General features: G+C 31.9%; 2 protein-coding genes across 5 annotated transcripts in view; one reads left to right on the top strand and one right to left on the bottom strand.

Moving 5' to 3' along the window:
- Window positions 1-18,422, bottom strand: part of LOC145277481 (uncharacterized) — a 367,340-nt gene that overhangs the window by 285,107 nt on the left and 63,811 nt on the right. The gene's annotated exons all lie outside the window — the stretch shown is intronic.
- Window positions 1-18,422, top strand: part of LOC145277482 (uncharacterized) — a 64,357-nt gene that overhangs the window by 37,940 nt on the left and 7,995 nt on the right. For all 4 annotated transcript variants that reach the window (XM_080128857.1, XM_080128859.1, XM_080128856.1 and 1 more), the window contains 6 exons: window positions 1,330-1,425; window positions 3,034-3,111; window positions 4,014-4,103; window positions 4,963-5,016; window positions 8,867-8,920; window positions 15,451-15,534. In XM_080128857.1, the coding sequence (XP_079984983.1) occupies window positions 1,330-1,425; window positions 3,034-3,111; window positions 4,014-4,103; window positions 4,963-5,016; window positions 8,867-8,920; window positions 15,451-15,534 (456 nt within the window). The remainder of the gene's footprint in view (window positions 1-1,329; window positions 1,426-3,033; window positions 3,112-4,013; window positions 4,104-4,962; window positions 5,017-8,866; window positions 8,921-15,450; window positions 15,535-18,422) is intronic.

The raw sequence follows: 18,422 nt of genomic DNA on the forward strand, positions 1-18,422 counted from the left end.
ATGAAAAGAAATCCGGCTACTTAAAAGTGGACACTCTGGATTGAGACAAAATTAAAATTGCCTCAATCTAAAAGGATTTCTTATTCACTAAGAACAGAAAAGATGAAGTGTTATATCAGAAGTACAGCTACTACACTTTACTCCTAGCTAAAGTTACACAAGTTTTGATTTTCAAATTAAAAACAAAAATATAAAAACATTTCTTGTAAATACTGAAAAATATTGGATGGAGCAGGAAATCTTATGAAATTTGACTAGGAGAAATTAAGTTACGATAACAAATGGTTCAATGAAAAATGTTTTGAAATTTACTGATAAAGAATATAAACTCGATTTTAGAAAAAATTTTCCTCAAAAAGTCTCCTTTCTGATACCACTTATATATTGAAGTTAAATCTAATTGCTATTAATTTCCATTAAGAAAATATGGCATATAGCAAATAGAAATTTCTCTACAAGAATCTCTTCCAAACAAAAAGACAATTATTCAGAAATCATGACCCATTTCAAAAACAGTTATTCATTTAGCTTATGAGGAACTTAGACTTTTTCGCTTTGCTAGTGTTTGTCTAACGGTCAGACACTGTTGAAATACTGACATCAAGTGTTTAAGACATTTCTCTGACACTTTATCGTACAATTGCTTTGAAACATTGTCAAAATTGCTTGGTCATCCTTTACTGGCATCCTCATAGCTTTCATTGCCACTACAAAATTTCTGAAACCACCTTTGCTATCTAATCATTTGTGGTTTCTTCTCCCCATGCTTTGTTGATACTGGTGGTTATTTAAAAAACATTGAGTTTGAACTTTTGCTAGAAAAGTATACACATTTTTTTTTTCTTTGATAATAAAAACTTCCAGACAACATGCTTGAAGCCTACAAGAAATTTGAAATTTATTAGAGTGCACATCAAGGTTTGTTTATTAACATTAAACAAATATTTTTATTATTTTTCATGGAAAAAATATTATCAGATACAATGTTGTTAAACCAATTTCTTTCAGTTGTTAGCATAATCATAAACTTGACATTTTGCTTTTTTTTTCTCTTTTCCTATTATTATTGAATGACCAATTGAGTATAGCTAATTCTTTAACTATAATTTATAAAGCAAGTTTAATTCGTCATGAGTCTATAACTAAAATTAAATTCTCATCTATTTATATTGACAATCATAACTTTATTTCAGGAAAGTAAGGTTTGTATTGTTGATTGTTTTTTCTGAATTTTATATTTTCGATAAATCAAATTTTAAAATAAATGTTAACATCTGTATACTTACTAAAAAAAACGTGTTAAAATCTGGTTGCGATATTTGTTAATAGGTGGCCATGGCCGAGGTCGACCACGCAAAGGAGGGGAAACCGTCTCAAAATATATTGCCCTCAAAGAAGCTGGAAAATTACCAACTCCTAATAAAGGTAATGATATTTTTATTTTAAATATTAGCAGAGTGGAATTTCTTTCAAGTGAAGATGAAAAATCAAAATGAGAAGGTTGGTGGGTGCATGTGTGAGACAGGTCGTTATACTTGCCGTGACAATAATTTAGAGCACATATTGAAGATTATTGAGAAAAGTTATTTGTATATCATGATCCAGAATCACTAATGACATTGTATGGACGCATGGAAATGAAAGCATGCAGCATAGTTATCAACAAAATATATTTATTATCCATGTTCAGGAACATCCTACAACTTCCCTCAGGAACATCAACACAACAAACACTAGTAAACTAGAGGGTGATTCTCCCCCCTCTCAAAACGTCAAGTAAAGCTTGACTAACAGTTATGTATTTACGTACATATTTTACCATACACCCACATTTTCTATCACATAAACTAAGTAACAGGAGGAAATGGATGTAGCAATAAGAAAGAGTAAAGTCCTGTCAACAGAAGGATACTCTTGCTTGGCTCAATGCCAATACTCCTGATTTTATTGAATGGTTTTTCAAAAAGTCTAGATCTATCTACATGGCTGCACATTTTTTTTTAATTAAAAAGAAGGTACAAGTCCATAATCCTCCCACACCCATGACATAATAAAAATATCAAAAATATAGAAAGTACTGTTTGATGTACTTACCCATGATGGAAAGAAAATATTGTACACTAAAAATCAAAAAAATTGATATTGTGTCATTTTAAAAATGAAAAATCGAATCAATTATAGCTAAACGACGATGTCAATTATCTCTCTATGCCATATTACGGGACAAGGGAGATAATCAAATTTTTTTACAAGATTTTAGAAAGCCAATCTTTAAATGTGACGTGCGCATAGGAAAAATTCAAATTCACTTAAAAATGATTTTTAGTTTAGGATAATTGTTTTCAATTACAGGTATGATAAAGATTTTTTTTTCTTTTTTATTGGGGGGAGAGCTATGGACTAGCACCAAGATAAAGATTGCAATTGTATAAAGAACAATTTTTAAAATCCTGTTTAAAACATAATTATGAAATTAAATCAGGCACAATGCATTTTGATGTCTTCATAAGTTATTTTGATGTTTTGTTGCTAATTGGAAACAAAAACTGAATTCTTGACTCTTTGGAATTTTAAAGGAATGGAAGCATTGAAACTGTTTAATAAAAAGTTATTGAATTAAAAATACATAGTAAATTCTTACATATTAAAGGATTGTAAGTTTTTATTTATATTCAATGATTTTTGTAAATATGGGGTGTCCTAAAATTAACCATCTGTTTTGAAATTTAAATTGTGACACCGTGTATAACTTTTAAAATAATTTAGATGTTTTAACAATGAGGGAGATTGAAAATTGATCACGGGTTTTTTGTTGACAGAAATATATTAGATTTTGTTATTGAACTCTTTTTCTGGTTACTATATTAGATATGTGTTGTGCCGACTGTCAAAAAACAAAGCATTGATTTTCAATTCTCTGTCTAGTTGATACGAACCATGAACATCACCTTTTGATTCTGCTTTAACAAAAATTTTGCTGATGATTTTTTTCATTTTTTTCTTAAGTTTAAAATTTGTTTGTGATATTTGTAGGTCAACGAGGTCGTGGTCGACCACGCAAATTTCCAAAAAAAGAAAAAGCTGTTTCGAGTAAATCGATTTCTGATAAACGTAAGTTTTTTTTATACTATTTAGAATATAAAATTAAAACATTAGATTGTTTGCAAAGTTACCAAATCTGTTTATATTTTTATTCTAGGTGAAATATTATAGCTAATAATTGTACATATAAATTGACTTTTTCCTTTTCCAAAACTGACTGTTAACCTTTATTATTACATATACTCTATCATGATGGGAAAAAAATTATATGAACTTTGTCGATGTTTGCACTAATATTTATATGAAATAACATTTCAATTGATGAAGAAGAAAAGAAAAAAATCTTTCAAATTGGAAAATTTAAGAAAAAGAAAAAAACGGATCAATTTGTATTAAAAAAAAGAAAAAAATTATGAAACTAGAGTAGACTTTTTTACAAATTAATTTCAAAGTCAAATTATTTGCAAAGCTGCCGTTGTGTTCATTCTTTATCTTTGCAACCACAAAAAAAAAACATGGTTTCTTTGCACCAAAAAATGTCAATTGTGGCCACAGACCTTTGACTTGGTTATTTTGTCATCACAAAGATATATCCAAGCTGTCCTGCCAAAAACTTTCTTCTACTGATAACCAGATTATATAACACCCCCAATGTTAAATGGAAACATGACAGACCAATGAAAATGCTATTTCAAATGGGAGCATAGCAGACCAATGAAAAGGCAATTTTAAATAGAAGCATGACAGACCAATGAAAAGGGTATTTCAAATTGGAGCATGGCAGACCAATGAAAATGCTATTTCAAATGGGAGTATGATAGACCAATGAACAGAACGTCCTATAAAGATGCATGTACATGTGTATAAAAATTTATAATTACATTATTTTGAATCTGAGATGAGTTCTTATAAGATTTTTGCTTTCTTTCAAACATGTGTAAACATATGCGTGTGATATTTGTACTTTGTAGCTAGTAAAGGCCGTGGTCGACCGCGTAAATTTCCAAAAGAAGATGCTGCTGTCCAAAGTAATTCTGAGGCATTACCTGTATCTGAGAATGGTAAGTTTTTTTTGTTTTTTTTTCTTAGTCTGTATGATTAAGCATTTCATGGGATTCTTGATAAAGTTATCGAATCAGTTTATATAGTAGCAGGCTACCCAGCATTGCCCTGTTGTAAATATGCTTAAATATGATAATTCTTGCAGATTTTGCATTTATTCTTAAAGAACTTTTTCCTTTGATTGTGATATTGTACCTAATGTAAAGTAGTGATTTCAAAAATTGAAAAAAAATTTACTTGGATGTTATTTAATTTGAATCAAAACCAAAACATATAACTCTCTGGCATTATTTGTTACCATCGGAGTCAAGTCATATAAAAACTTTTAAAAAATAACGTTAAAAGTATAAATGTATATTTACGAAGTAACACATTTAAATCAACTTGCGCCTGTCAGGTTCTATTTTTTTTTTTTCAATTTTGACTGCTTAGCAGCTATTTTTACCAGCTAATAACCAAATAGATTATATTTTCTCTGCAAAGTATAAACTTATAACTGTGATTGTAAAAATAACATTTTTTCATTGGTTTATCGAAGAAAGTTTTAACTTTTATTATTTACTCATTAGAAGTTTTTACACAAATCAATATCAGTGATAATGTTTTGTATGAAAACTCACCTGGAGTTTACAGAAGCAATTATCCATTGCACTGTACTGTGAATAAATAATTGAAATTATTTTGACATGAAAAAATATGAAAAATCATCAAATTTGTTTTGAAAATTGTATTTTAAACTTCCCAATAAACTAGTCTCCTATATAAAGACACATCTTAGAAAATAAAAGCAAAGAAAATTGTAATCATGCGATTGTGTGGAACAGATTTAGCTGGTAACTGTTTATTTATTTTCATTAGAAATGGAAGAAGCCGTGTCAAATGATCCTGCAACGTTACCAATTTCTGATAATGGTAAGTTTTTTTTGTTTGTTGTTTCTACTTAGCATCTAAATATGCTGTCATATGAGTTTATATTTTCTCTAATGAAAGATTATAAGCATTATGTTGGTTGGTTTCAGCACTCAAGGATGTTCCTTAATATTTCAACTGTTTTCATCCATCCCATCTGTTATCTGGTTTCAGTTCTCCCTTTGATTCCAATTTCATCTAGTCTTCTTTCCAGATTTTTTGGGGCTGTTCCTCGTACTCTTACTAGTATTAATTTTCTTCCAGTTCCGATGAATTCCATACATTCGCCAAGTGTTTCTGCCTCCTTGATTTTCACCTTGTGAACTGCTGAGATGGTGAAACTGACGATTTTGCAGGTTTTCCTGTCTTGTTGATTAGTATCATGTGTCCAGTCTAGTGATGGGATAATTGTAATAATTTTTAAGATTCTAATGAAAATTACAGGTTCTTTTTCTAAATTCACAATTCCGATACAATTACAGATTCTTTTAAAATCTCTAAATGTTTAGTTATAGAGTTGTTTTAATTTTCAGATTATTGTAAAAATCCATGTAATATGCGGATATAGCTTTGCAAATGTAAAAATGCATGGGGGGGGGGTTATAGATTTTAGTTTTATTGGTAATTTAAAATCAATATAAATATATATTTTTTTCTTCATTAGTGTACCAGCAATCGAAAAGCAAGTTTTATATGCAAACAAACCAACAAAATAAAAAGGACGGTTAAGAGAATCATTTTTAGTATTAAAAAAATTGGTACAAATTTTTCTGATACAGATTCCAATCCTCCAAAACATTGCATTTTTTCTAATTCTAATTCCAATTAAATTGATTTTGTTTTTTTTTATGCTGCATTCACTTATGTGATTCACTATTATTTTTGCCCAAATTTATTTTCTTTGCTTTTGTTGTTTTTAACTTTGATATACTCCATTCGTGTTCTTCCATGTGGCAGTAGCAATTCTGTTTCTCTTTTCAGATGTCCTTTTCATAGCCATGCATGCATCTCTTCTGTGATCATGTGATTGTTCTTATCTACTCTGGTAGTTTTATTTCCCTTGACTTTATGTAATGTTCATTCTGTTATGTAAGTTGGTTCCTGCACTTGAGGGTTTTTCTTCATATTTTTGTTGTTTTCATCAGTACCATTTGTATAGTGTACAAATTTTTGCTCTTTTTTGAGAATTGTTCTTAGTGCTCCTACTGCTATTGGTATTACAGCAGTCTTTGTTCCTTTGCATTCTCTGAGAAGCTCCATGTATATTTGCTTAGTTTTTCTGTTTCTGTGGTCTTCACCCTGTGAATTGCTGTGACGCTGAAATTTATTTAGCATATTGTACATTATTATGTTTGGTCTTATTTTAGTGGCTTTGTCTGTATTCTAATATTTACATAGTTTCTAATGAACCATCTTCCCAACCCAATCATTTTTTTTTTTTTTTTTTAATTCCATTTGGGTTATTTTGTTGCATTTACTTACATGGTTGACGGTCCTGGATATAACCTTAAACTATATCCAGTGGTGAGGCCCCAGCTTGTGGGCTTTGGGGAGTGTGGAGCCACCCTTTAATTACCATTGCTCCCAGGTCCACTCTGACCCGGAGTGGTAGTACCTGTTAGGGTCCCAACTATGGATTAAATAGAAACGGACTTGAAAACAGCAAATATATTCTATTAAAAAATTTTTCTTCAAAATCTTTGGATTCGGCATTAAATAACCCGGAAAGGGGTTGATATGCCGTAAAACAACCAACCAACCTACATGGTTGACCATTTTATCTATTATTGAACTTGGGGAATCTATACAAAATTTTGAGCAGAAATGTTTCTTTAATCCATGGAGTAGCATGCTCTAATTCCGTCAATCATAACCGGGTGAAAGTTCTAAATTGTTCTAAAGATGAGAACAGTAATCTGAACAATACAGATTATCAATCATTATCTCAAAACTTCAGAAACGTAAACCGGACATATAGCAGCATCGGCAGAGGATTGCAAGCAATCAAAATACACGTCTTAAAAGATTTATATTCCAACAAATCACTGTAATAATGAGTGGAATGATTATCTTCACCACTTGAGATTTCATCAACCACCTTCGTCTGTTAATGAGGCATGATATTGAGGACCATCATGAGTTAACTTGGCTCACTAGTATTTCAGCCTGCTCTCTGTCTTTCAAGCCAGCAAGACATCCGATGAATCTTCTTGATGTTCCAATTATAAGCTTTTGAAAGTTGATAGCTGAAAATGATTTTCATTAACTTTTTCTTTTTTTTTTTCACTTGGGAGTCACCACTTATCAAGGCCCGAAGGCCACTTGAATAAGGGTTAATGAATGTAAGGTGGTAGGTTAATAATCAATGATGGTGTAAACTGAGTAGAATTTGATTATTTATGGGGATAACTCAACAAGAATTTGTTTACATTGGATTTGAAGGCTACTATGTTGTAATTCAACCAGGAAGCAGGCCAGCAAAAGTGTTCCACAAATGGACTGTTCTGGAAAAGAAGCTTTGTTCATGGAATCTATGTTTAGATTTAGACACAGATAGAGACTGGGGGAAATCAGATATAGTGGTTGCAGATAGTAGTGTTTTTTTTTTTTGCAAGAGAGGACTCTGGATTGGAGTTCAGTCGAGCACTTGCTATGAAAATAACAATAGAGCAGAGACAGGCTTACAACGTTTTTTCTGTGGGGAAAAAGGTTGCAGGGAAGAGAAGCTGGTTTTGAACTCTATCAAGACTGGAACTTTAAAATCAAGTTTAATTATGCATTTATTTTAAAACTTGAATTCATACTTTGTTTTATATTTATATATAATTTGTACTTTGATATTTTTATAGACTTATTTTGTGAAGTTTTTCTTTATAATGAACTAGCCTGAGTGTCCGGTGTTGCCCGGGAGTTTGGAGGTGTGTATTGAACAAAGAAAAAAAAGTGGTAGTAGGTAGGTAGGCTTAAACCTGTATAGCGAAGGAGAACATGAAAAAAAAAAAACTTAACGTCTTTGCCGTTGCGCCCATCGCCAAACCGAAAGTGGTGAAGGTTTAAATTAAAGCTAGTCAATCGAAAAGAGAGGATGACTTTTGAAAATATCGTTGTGATCCCACCTTGTAGAAAAGTGTCCAGTTGAGGGTGAAGGAATTAATGATTTTTGGTAATTTTCAGATATGTCATCTGAAGGATTGAGCTTCAAAACGATACCAATCTTGTGAAAATTCAGAAGATAAATTATTTCGTAAAATTCAGTTTTAAAAGTTGTATTCTTCAGTGCGCATGATACTCAAGAATACAATTGTGAATTACTTAGGACTTTTACCCAGTCACGGCTGATGGAACAAGAGCATGCTATTCCCATGGATTAAATAAAGGATTCCATTCAAAATTTCATATAGATTCCTGAGTCCGACAGAAAGATTACCCAGTTCGGCAAAATACACCTGAAGGTCAAAGGTGTCATCGATTGAAACGTGAAAATAACTCAAGATGAGAACTGTAATTAAAAGAATTAAAATAAAGTATGGTGCTAGTGCACTTATTGATCCGTGCTATTTTTTAAATCATATTTTCAAGTTTAATTAAATTTTTATGTTTTTTATTCAATTGTAAGGTTAAAATACAGAATAGGTACAAAACACTCTTCCCATGTTAAGAATGGCTTTTTAAATAATGTTATTATTTCAGCACGAATCAATAAGTGCATGAGTACGTAAACTATGATTAAACATAGTCGTCTAAAGGACAAAACTTATATGAAAATGCATCTTAGAATGAAAATTATAATCATGTTATTGCTCAGCTAAAAGGAGATATTCTGCTAAGATTTTATTTTTTTTTTATTTTTTAGAAAAGGAAATGGTAGATGCCCCAAATAATTCTGTTGCAGCATCTCCTGAAAACTGTAAGTTTTTTTCTCTTCCTAATCTATTATATAAAGGGCAGTCATCCATGTGCTTGTATGTCCAGAAAGCTACAAAACAAAGACCCACAAAATTGGTATATTCTTGATTGGTGTTGCCCTGAATGAATAATATATGAAGTTATTTATTCTTTGAGGTTAAACTGAGCCAGGTTTTGTCAGGGAGGATTGTTTTTCAATGTTATTATGTACTAATTTGGAAAGAAAATGCCTACTTATTCCTCAAGTAATCTGTTATATAAAGGAGAGTTGTGTGTGTCTAAAGAAAGGAATGGACTGGGCAGAGGAGAAAGAGTTGGGGAGATAAAGTTAGCAAGATAGAAGTTTTAATAGAAATATGAGGCCTGTCTAAAAAGTATCCGACCTTTATTTTTCTCATGCAAAATAGACAATAGTGCGGTCCCACTCTACATGGTGAAGAAAGACAGTTCATACGCATGTTTGAATTTTATCCCCCCCCCCTTCCAGCATGTCACTAGCTGCCTGTCGGTAACTGAATTAGGTGCTACACAACTTGCTTGAACGTGTTGAGCAAAAGTACTGCATCAAATTTTGTCAAAAGCTTGGTGATTCCCAAAGCAAAACAAGATTCAGCAGATTCAGAAATGGCCACACATCACGGTAGAGTGACCAGCATTCTAGCAGGCCCCAAACTACTCAGAATGCAGCTGTTGTTGAGAGGGTGCAAAATTTGGTGATGGTAGATCATTGTTTGACTGTGTGGAAGATTGCCCAAGAGGTTGAAATGAATAAACATTCCGCATTTGCAGTTATGTGATGAGTCATGGGTATGATTCAGACAGTGGTCGCATTAGAAGCATCCCGAGTCTCCAAGGCCAAGAAAAAAGACAACAAGTGCAAAGCAAAATCAAGATGATGCTGATTGTCTTCTTTTTGATTTTGGTGGAATTGTGCATCACAAGTGTGCACTGGAAGGAGAAACAGTGACAAAAGAGTCGAGATGTTCTCCGCCAACTATGATGCAGTTTGGCACAAAAGACCAAACATGGGGAAAATTGGCAACTGCATTACAACAATGCCACCACACACTCATCCCGATTGATCCAACATTTCTTGGCCAAACATGGAATTTCAGTCATTCACCAGCCTCTTTACTCTCCAGACATAGCTCCTTGCAACTTCTGGTTGTTTCGAAATTTGGAGATGCCACTGAAAGGATTCCGTTTTGAGAATAGAGAAGAGATAATGTAAAATCCTAGGATGGAGATGAACATCGTTTAAAAGAAAACTTTCACGGCTGTTTCCGACAGTGAACGAATCGGCAGGCTAAGTGTGCAAGCAGAAGGGGCTTACTTTGAAGGGAGTAGGATGCAAACCCTATCACGTATGTGAAATATTTTTCTGGCCTAAGGTTGGATACTTTTTAGACCGGCCTTGTATCTTACACTTTTGCCTCTAGCAATGCCAGCTTTCCCTGCTCGTTAAAATATCAAAAAATTCATTGGATTCTTTAAAGTTCGCAAATCAGTTTCTGTATATTTTCTATGCCAAGCTTTCACTCGATAGTTAATGAAAGAACGTCAGATTCATACTTTAAATTGAAAAAGTTGATCTTGATCAAACTTTTCAAGGTCAAAACTGAAGTTCATCTGAGTGGGACTTCATTCGTTACTATATGGGTCAAGTAGTGAGTCACTAGAATGAATAGAATCAAAGTTATTGCCAAAAGTATGACATTCATCTTTTCTGTAATCTTGACTACGACCTAGATATCTAAAACTAAATCAGTTCTAAGTTAAAGCATGACTGATATTTTAAACTAGTTTAGTGATGATTGATCAAGTGATGTGCACACTAGGTTGTACACCAACAAACTTTGAATTTACTGCATATAAGGTAAAACAAGTCTACAAGCAAATGAAAATGACATTTTAATTCTTCTGTTAAAGATTGGAGGACTTTGTATTGTGTGCCGATTCCTGATACTGTATCTTCTCTGTTTGACGAGGACTTTCATCCGTACATTGTTCTCAATTTTTGTTTCTTGCACTATTCATTCAACTTATGATTTTTAAGGCGGCAGTATGTCCTGGCAATATAATCTGTTAGTGTAATATTACACACACACATCACTGACAGAACATTTCCATTCATTCTTATTTGAATAGTAATACACACGGACGAAAAAACGCTTTGGATAATCACAGATTTCAAGGTAGTTCTACTAAAATAGCCATATTTTTTTAACCAAAGCACTTTAAGTCTTCAAATTACTACTGTTTTGTTCGGAAATGAATATACTTTCAAATGAATTAATAAATATGAATGTGCATTATATATTTTAAGAGTTTTGAGCAAATAAAGTGATAAAAATGTGAACGTCATAAAATGGCGTTTTCGGTAAGGTTTTGTAATGACCCCCCCTGTTTTCTAAAGGTCCGTACCGTGATTGTATGAAGAATTTCGTCATGAAATTTGGGAATCAATAAGAAGAGGTGTTAATCTTAATACTGTCAAGTGTCCGAAATATTTTTGACCATTTCTTTTTTTGTCGTGTTAAAAAATAAGACTTTAATATGCCGAGTATCGAACATTTTGAAAAAAAAATTCTTCGGACACCCAGTAGTAAGTAAATCAATCTTTTTACTATCTTTATCAATTAAAAGTATTATTTTATGTTGAGTAGGACTGCGGTAATTGATAATTTAAAAGGACCTACCCGAAAAAAAAAAATTGTTTCTATTTCTCGAATTTGGTCAAATGAAGTTAATATTACTAGAAGCAGCAGCAGCAGCTACAGCCTGTAGAATCAGCCATAGCACAGTGTATAAACAAACACGCGTGCTTTAATTTTTATTCAAGAACGAATTAAGAAAAACAAAATGAAACATAATGAAAATAATTAAGAAAAACAAAATGAAACAAAATGAAAACATAATGAAATATGAATATAAATGTTCTTATGTTTAATTAGAGCTATTTTGTTATCAGAATAACATTAGTTTAGAACTATTCGGTTTTCAGAATGTATAATAACAACAATCCCAACCAATTCGGCATTATGAATCTGTTGCAATTTCTCACATTTTTCGTCAAATTTAAAAACATGGTTAAAAAAAACAAAATAAACTTTTGTAGATATATAGCTTGCATGCACTTTTATTCTTTAAATTAGTTTTGAACAGCGAATTAAAACAATGTTTTACTGCGAACAGCCACAAATGTTTTTTTTCAAAATCAAAATAAGTATCAAAATCTCGTTTATACATAGATTCGAAAAAGTTGTCAAAAAACAAATATATAACAAATACATGTTATCAAAGGCAAGATAAGTTACTTTTCTACCTAACTGGATAATTTTCTAGTGTTTTTATTTAATGTAACATGTTTATTCAGCTCGAAAAACGTATAGTGTTTACCGATGTATTGGAAAATTAAAAATGGCGCCCGGCCCGACTCTTTGACACGGTAAGTTTGAGAAAAGGAGTTAAAAATTAAAAAAAAAAAAAACTATACAAAATACTGTTAAAAACTCACCGAATATATGTCAGCCTATGTCACGGTAACATATATTGAGCGAGTTTCTAGCAGTATTTTGTCTACTTTTTTATTTTTAACTCTTTTCCCCAAACTTACCGTTTCAAGAGAGTCAGGCGGCGGGCGCCATTTTAAATTTTCCAAAACATCGGTAAACACTGTTTTCAAGCTGAATAAACATGTTACATTAAATAAAAACACTAAAAAATTATCAAGTTAGGTAGAAAAGTAACTTGCTTTTGATAACATTTATTTGTTATATATTTGTTTTTTTGACAACTTTTCTGAATCTATGTGTATAGTAATACAAACCCTCAAAATCTATATCAATATTCTTGAAATTTTAAAAGCAGTTAGAAAACACATCAAACTACAATTAGGAAGCTTTTTATTTCGTTAATTTTTTTTTCTACTTATTAAGCGAAAGATATTTTTACAACCTGCTCCAGCGTAGTATAAACGGCCTATGGAATTAACACCTTCAACCTCGAAAATAGAAATCAACAAATTTATGGAATTTTCTTTGAAATTTCGCAACGCAGTTTCATATTAAATTAAAACTAAATATATAATATAAAGCCAATAATTATGAACCGCTAACAGTAAATATGAGTGATGAACGCTCTCTTTGAAAAAAAGCTCTCTTAACTTCACTTGTAATCCAAATTATGTGTGGCAAGTCTCCTCCTAAAACACTCTTTAACCCTAACAATAACACTAAGTTCGAGTGGTAAGCCCCCCTCCCCCTCCAACAAAATACCTCTGTAAGCCACATACAAGCATCTAAAACAAACAAACAAAAAATAGATCCTTCCTTAAAGAAAATACACATAAAAATACATTGGTTAACTGTCCTAAAATGCTTGAATGGCCAGGAAATGGTGAATTATTTTACATTAAATTTTTGTGAAACTAACCGCTCCCCCCTCTAATATTGTTTTTGTTAGCTTTGTCTCTGTCAAGTTTTCAGTATGTTCACACATAATTTTCCTTAGCCCTACAATTAATTCAAAGTCCGAATGGCAACCCTCCACATATTCTCATTGCATAGAAACCCTCTTAAAGCTACACATAATCATCTTTTTTAAAAAAAAAAAAAAAAGCATGCATATTTTCCCATAGAAAAAAAACAGTTAACTGCCCTAAAATGCTAGAATGATCTGTAAGAGGAAATTATTTTATATTCAATTCTAAAATAATTTGTTTATCTTTCATTAAAGTTTTTCATGGCATTTTATACATAATTTCCTAAAAAGGTAGAATCACATTTTGGAGGGGTGGTCAGGAGTTGAGTGGGGTTAAACAGAAGGTGTTAATCTACAATAATACCAAAGAAATATTGCAATATATTCATTTTTAAATGGTCTTATGTTTAGATTTAAGTTTTTTGTACATAAAGCACATTACAATTCAACTTTGAGTTCTCCAACTTCTTTTCTGTTTATGGATACATGGCATTTTTAAGGAATTGCTGCATATTTATGCACATTTACTGCAGATTATTTGGAAACCATAAACTTTGGGAGATTTTCAGTTGCATATTCTGATTCCTTGTACAAAAATACACTTATACAGTAAATTTCATTTTTTAGTCTTGTGTTTTAACAAAGATATGACATTTTTATTGAAAAAGTAGTGTAAAAAATGTGACGAAACGCATATGGTCTTAAAGAGGGGAAAATATCCAAACGTGTGAGGCACAAAAATAGCCATAACTTCCTTAATTTTAATCAGATTTTAAAAATTTAAAAAGATTCTTTCTTAGCTCATCAATCTCTTTCTATGCATACCAATATTGAAATATTTCAAGCTATTTCAATTTTTTCATGTGTATTGCTAATTTGAAACTAGTGACTGCTGTTGTACCTGTTTGCCTAAAAGTTACAAAACAAAAAGCTTTGAGAGACTTGTCGCTGCGAAGTGATTACTGACTTCCATGCTTACTGTGTTGCGTTAACACCTGTATACTGCTCCCAATTTCCATTTTCTCAACAGCAATGTAAATTTTCAAGCAATCACATGAAATTATAATGTCTTGATTGTGGCTGTGTGTGCATTGTCACAAATACAGTCTCACAGAATATAATCTATATACTTATAAAGTTGAATTTCTTTTTCTTATTCTGACATTGATATTAAATTATTAAAACAAACTTAATATACTCAGTCGTGGATATGCGAGCAACTTCATAAAGGTTAACCAATTTGCATATTCCTTTGAAAAAGCAAATTTCATTAATTCATTATTATGGTTTCTTATTTGATGATTGGCTTCATTTAACTATTTCGTTCAGTTTTATTTATGCATAGTTTCTACATTGTGCATAATGGTGTAGCATTTAGGATAAAATGTTCTGGCAAATGCACGTATTTATATATAACTGATGTATAAAGTGACCTTGTCTATATGTGTATGGAAAGTCTCTACCTAACTTCTCTCTGAATTTTTGGTTTCCAGATTTGAAACTTTATATATATATATATATATATAGAGAGAGAGAGAGGATCGGAGCCTATGAGATAATTTCGATTTTGTTTTTAGCATGTAAAATCAGCTACTAATAGGTCAAAAATGCAACCAAAAAAAATATGGTTGACCTTAGTGGGAGTAAGTCAAATGAAGCTGCTACTTTTGTGCATATGCAAAATTAAACATCCATAGCATGAAGTCACTTGATTTTTAACCTTTCGTATCTACAACGAAGAAGGTTAGTGCGCTAAACGTTTTAGCTTTGATTCTAGCGGATGGTACCCAAGTCAATTTTTTTATTCAACTTTTGGAATCATTACTAGAAAATTGGTTCTGTAATAGTAAATAAGAAATTTGCATGAATTAAAATATAATATTCATGCATATTTTATAACCAGGCAATGCTGGGTAACCTGCTAGTAGAAATATGCAGATGAAACTTTCTTGGATATTTCATTCAATTTATATTCAAGTCCACTCATGTTAAAATGTATAACTTTCTGTTAAATGTGATTTAAAATTTGGTTGACATTTGTATTTGTAGCTCGTCGAGGCCGTGGTCGACCACCGAAACCTTCAAAAGAGACTGTCCCAAATAATGTTGAGACATTACCTGTTTCTGATAATGGTAAGTATTTTTTTGAGAAAATAAATATGATGATGCGTTTCATTGTATTCTTTGTAAAGTTAACGGTCATTTGATATACATTCTTTATGGTGAAAGGTTGCAATTGTAAAAATAAAATCGTTTACATTTCATTACCAAAGTGTTTACCTTTATCATCATCATCATCATCATCTGTAATACTATGGACGTCTTCCCTCCTCCACCAAAGTGTCAGGGGAGGATCCATAAAAAAGGAAAAAGTTGTTGGAAATAAAAAAAAAATATATATCTATGACAATAGTTAGAAATGATTCGCCAGGAGACATAAAGGCAGTCGGAAATAAGATAGGTGATTGGCAGGGAGTGGCCAAGAGGGTGAGTCAAAAAGATCAGGCATAGGATTTCCAATTTTGAGTTAATTTTAAGCGTCAAAGTTAGTTTATGGCCAGTTTCCAGTTTGGGACAGTTTGCGATCCAAGGCAGATCAGGCAGATCTTTATCAGATTATCAGATTCGATTAACAAAGATGCCTTGATGGACAACTGACAATGTTTGGGGTCATTTATCTCTCTCTCTCTCTCTCTCTCTCTCTCTCTCTCTCTCTCTCTCTCTCTCACACACACACTGTATCAGAGTTGTTTCCTCTTGTGAGCTTTTTGCACTGTTTTATTTTTTATCCTTGTAAACTAGTGCTCGTGCCGTGAGCAATAACCAGTGTAAGAGATAACATTGTCGAACTGAAAACAAGAATAGAAGTTTGATAAGAAAACCACGGCACACAGCATTTGAGTTCAGTGATTGTTGAGAGGGATGGCATTGTCTTACAAGCGTCAATATTATTATAAAACTTGTTCATGCTGTCAACAATGAATTTTAATGTTGCTTCCCAACTTAAAACCTTTATTGGTAAAACGGATGTCATTTACAGACAATACTACTACTTTAATCAACTACTGATGATTGATGTTAGTAGTTATTGGCTATGAGTGTGTGTGTGTATATATATATATATATATATATGATGGACTCTTCGTCGATTTTCGACATATGAGACTCCGACAATTGACCTGAAGATCTAGAACTCAGTGTGTCGACATTCACTTAGACGTATGTGACACTTTAGTCCTGCTAGAGACTTGCAGTGGTGACAGACATATAAATGCGAGAATTTAGCTCCACACTGCTCAGTATTATTTTTTGACTTGACTCTATATATATATATATATATATATATATATACACACACACACACCACCTTTTTTAGCAATTTTTTAAGTTCAAAATCTTGGCGACTATTGATCAGAATTTAACAAATGAAGGTTCGTTGGAAAAGCTAATGACATGAATTGTATAATGGGCTATGTCACATTTGCCCTCAAATTACACATTATTGTTTAAACAAATGGGGGATCACTTTTCTATATTAATTTAACATAAAATGAGTAACCACTTTATGGTCACCTTGGCTATAAAGTGGGTGTTTATTTTATGTTAAATTAATATAGAAAAGTGATCTCCCACTTTTAAAAACTATAATTTATTCATATCATTGAAATTACTCATTTCCTGGGATTTTAACTGTTATTTTCGTTTTCAGCACCTTTTGAAAACCTATAATAGTGGTAATTTTAAAGGATTTTTCGTGGGTGAAAAGATACTGCACGTTTACCAATATTTCAATCCTAGTCATTTGTTTTCCTAGTTTTGCATATGAATTACAAAATATCTGATATTTCCCCAAAACCTCTGGCCTTGATGAAGGCGAGACTAAAACTTGCTATGGTTTCAAATGATATGAAATAACAGCAACATGAGACTTAATTCCAAATATTTCTCATGTTATATCTCTCGTCTTTGGTTTTCATACATAGAGTAAATTTCACAGTGTATAAAAATTATTTGATATTAAAGATATTCATAATCGTACCCTATTTCCAAACGAGGTGAGATATAACATATGAGAAATATTTGGAATGAAGTCTCCTCTTGCTGTTATTTCAGATCATTTGAAACCATAGCAGCAAAGCCAGAGGTTTTAAGGAAATATATACTAGTCTGGGTGCTCGATGTTGCCCGGGTGTTTAGAAGTGTGTGTTGAGCAAAAAAAAAAGAAAAAAAGTGGTTATAGGCAGGCAGTCTTGAACCCGTAAATGTGGAGAGAAGTGTTATAAAAAAAAAATGACGGTAACGTGAGGAGGGAATCAAAACAACTGTAGGCAGCCAGGGTGAAGAGAGGTGTTAAAAAAAAAAAAAAAAAATGTGGTAGTAGGCAGGCTCAAACCCCATGACACAAAAATATCTGCAAAAAAAGCGACCTCTCCTTATAGAAAAGTGCCCAGTTGAGGGTGAAGGAATTAATGTTGTAGCCAATTATTTGATATTTGTCGTTCGAAAGGTTGATCTTCAAAATGATACCGATCTCATGAAAATCCATCGCCTCTGTCAAGTTTTAGGCAGACATACATACACGCATACATTTAAACAGACAGGTGAGATTTATATTATAGATAAGTGGAAATTTTTAGTTAAATTATGTAGAATTACAACAAAATTTATTCTTTGACAAAGGAGTACAATACAAATAATTAGTTTTTTTTTTTTTTCCTTTCCTCATCATCTGTGATACTACAGACATCATCCTTCCTCTAAAGTGTTAGAGGGTTCATAAAAAAATTTTAATAATTATTTGTACTCCTTTGTCAAACAAATATTATTGAAATTCTATATAACGTAATCCAGAATTTCCATTTATATTATTGCTTTATCTCTCATTTTGTGCTTTCTTTATCTGTTTGGATTGTCTTATAAATATTGATACTAATATTTATTTGGACTTAATGTTTATAGTATTATACCATCTATAATCCTATGGCATTTCAGTTTTCACTTAATATCTATATATATATATA

Source organism: Euprymna scolopes, chromosome 6 (genome assembly GCF_053919585.1).
Source record: "Euprymna scolopes isolate OS-2025 chromosome 6, ASM5391958v1, whole genome shotgun sequence".
Lineage (NCBI taxonomy): Eukaryota > Metazoa > Mollusca > Cephalopoda > Sepiida > Sepiolidae > Euprymna > Euprymna scolopes.